The 2,764-nt window shown below is 56.7% G+C and overlaps 1 protein-coding gene across 1 annotated transcript; it reads left to right on the forward strand.

Annotated features, from left to right (window-relative positions):
- Positions 1-254: 254 nt before the first annotated feature.
- On the forward strand, positions 255-1,523 carry FUT7 (fucosyltransferase 7). Its single transcript, XM_005423777.2, has one exon. It carries the CDS (start codon positions 260-262, stop codon positions 1,301-1,303), a length of 1,044 nt encoding a protein of 347 aa, XP_005423834.1. The 5' UTR covers positions 255-259; the 3' UTR covers positions 1,304-1,523.
- Positions 1,524-2,764: the final 1,241 nt, after the last annotated feature.

Below are 2,764 nucleotides of genomic sequence, written 5' to 3' on the forward strand. Positions count from 1 at the left end.
GGACTACAAAAGCATTATCAAAGGCTGCCCTGGGTGAAAGCACGTGCATGGGGAACTTTGTGGCACAGGGAAGCAGAGGGTCCTGCGGTGATGCTGAGGCCCAGGCTTCATGAAGAAGCCCTTTCTCTAGCCCCTCTGGCCACAGTGCCTCCCCATCACCCCTCGTCCCTGGCAAGCCAAGCTGATGGTCCTCAGGGGCCTCTCCTCTCTCACAGGTGTCAGCTCTGTCACCCGATGAGGCAATAGCCAACCCACCAGCATGCCCTGGGCATTGCCGCTGCGATGGTCACCATGGGGACGGCCTGGTATGAAAGCCTTGGTCACTGCTGGGGTGTTTGTAACCACCCTCTGGAACTTGAGGTTCTTCTTCGACCCCTCCAAGGGCTCTGGAGAAGAGTGTAAACACAGGGAGCCATTGATGATCCTAGTGTGGGAATGGCCCTCCAAGCAGGTCCCCAATGTCAGCAGAGACGTGTGCCGCGAGCTGTACAGCATCACAGGCTGCCAGCTCACCACAGAGCGGCAGCTCCTGCACCAGGCCGATGTGGTGGTGTTCCCCCATTCCAGGCTCCAGCCTGGCTGGGACAAACTACCCAAGGAGAGGCTGCCAGGGCAGAACTGGGTATGGGTGTCCCTGGAGTCCCCCTCCAACACTAGAGCTCTAGCAGCATGGAACAAGACCTTCAACTGGGTGATGACCTACAGACAGGATTCAGACATCTTCATCCCCTATGGCAAGCTTGTGCCCAACCGGTCAGCCACTGTGAACATCCCTGCAAAGACCAACTTGGTGTCCTGGGTTATCAGCAACTACCACAGGACTCAGAAAAGAGCCGAAGTCTACAAAAACCTCTCCAGGTACCTCCATGTGAATATATATGGGAAAGCAAACAACAAGCCCCTCTGCAAGGACTGCCTCTTGTCAACAATATCCAAGTCCAAGTTCTACCTGGCCTTTGAGAACTCCATCCACCGGGACTACATCACAGAGAAACTCTGGAGGAACTCACTGCTGGCCGGCACCGTGCCTGTGGTGCTGGGGCCGCCCAGGGCCAACTATGAGCAGTTTGTTCCTGCAGACTCCTTCATCCATGTCAATGACTTTGGCTCCCTGGAGGAGCTGGCCACTTTCCTGAAGACCATGAACTCCAGCCGCTACCAGCAGTTCTTTGCCTGGCAGAGGAGGTTCAGTGTGAAACTCTACACTGACTGGAGGGAGCGGATCTGTGCCATCTGCACGGCCTATCCCCGCCTGCCCCATGGCCGCCTCTATCCTGACCTGCAGAGCTGGTTCAACTCCTAGTGTGTGCTGGGACCCTTAGGATGAATGCAGGCAGGGATGGGAGGTGCGTGAGACACCCACCTGCACACAGGATGTGAAGCAAGGACAGGAGCCCCCACTCTACTCTTAACCCAGCTGTTGTCACACTGCGACTTCAAGAAACTGATGACTTCAGTTCTTGTGAAACAGGACTTATCACCCCAACCTAACATTGAACACATTGCCAGGGTGCTGGCAGGACCAGAAGGTGCTTTGGAAATAAATGGCATAGTGCTGCTGAGGCTGTGCATGCGGTGTGGGCACGGCAGGGGGGTGGTGGGTTGTTCAGGGCTCCCCAGCTTTCTATGATCCTCAATGTTCCCCCCAGCACCTGCTGAGTGCCAAAGTCATGGCAGCAGAGGCCCTGTGGTGACATTTGTGGCTGGGCTGGAGGAGTGGGCATCAACCCACGGGGGTCCATTACCCCATGGCCAGGGAGTAAGGACAGCATCTGCTCCCCCTCTTCCTGGAAACACCCATTTCCTGTCCCCCACCCCTGAGCCATGGGTGCCACTATGCCAGTGAGGAGCCACAGGACAGCAGATGCTCTCAAAGCAATCTCAGTGCTGCCAGGCAGGCAGAGGGACACTGTGGTTTGTCACTCCCTCCCTGCTGTGACAGGAAGCCAGTGAGCTGACAGCCTCTGGAGGCTTGCACAACCCTGAAGCAAAGCCAGTCTTGTGGGCAACTTGCACACACACACATTGCACTGGGGAAACCCTGCACACCCAACACAGAGGGCACCCTGTACCATGAGCATCCCAAGTACCCATCTGAGATCGGTGGTGCTGTCGGGGCTGAGCGCCAGGACAAGGGGCAAGACATGACTGCTCCATCCCTTGCTCTTTGCCACTCAGTGCCTTTAACTCCCTTGATGTAAACAATTCTTTTTGTCGCAAGCTTGCTTTCCAGTTTTCTTTCCTGTGGCCCTCAAGTCACCAAACCCCATCTCTATCACCCTGCAAACTGCTGGGCGCCCAGGACTGGCAGCACCCAGTCAGCAGAGGGGACATCCCTTCCCTGGCACAGCCCCAGTGAGGTGGCAGTTGGATGGGCACGCTGTGCTCTTCTGACTTCTGTGGCTTCCGATTTCCGCTTTGTTTTCTGGCTCAACCAGAAGCGGAACAGGAGGGGCTGCAGGTGCCCACAGACAGATGCTGGGTACTCATTGGCAGGGGGTGCCAGGGTAGCAGGATGTGGGGGTCCCATGGTGGGCTGCAGCTCTTGTGTGGCTGCATGCAGAAAACCAGATAGTGGAAATATGGAGAGAAGCAAACCTTTCAGAGATTACATCTGTCTCATATTTCTGCTCCTGACCCTGCCAGCTTCCTCCACCCCTCAAGCGCCAGGCAGGACTGGGCAGCAGCAACAGGGGGCAGTTTCCAATGGATGCCACACATGGCTGTGCCCCAGCCCTGTGGGCAGGCACCTAGGAGGCTCTGG

Source organism: Geospiza fortis, unplaced genomic scaffold, assembly GCF_000277835.1.
Source record: "Geospiza fortis unplaced genomic scaffold, GeoFor_1.0 scaffold85, whole genome shotgun sequence".
Classification (NCBI taxonomy): domain Eukaryota; kingdom Metazoa; phylum Chordata; class Aves; order Passeriformes; family Thraupidae; genus Geospiza; species Geospiza fortis.

Coding starts and splice junctions, on each gene's coding strand:
- FUT7 (XM_005423777.2), top strand. CDS start 260: ATGCCCTGGGCATTGCCGCTGCGATGGTCACCATGGGGACGGCCTGGT.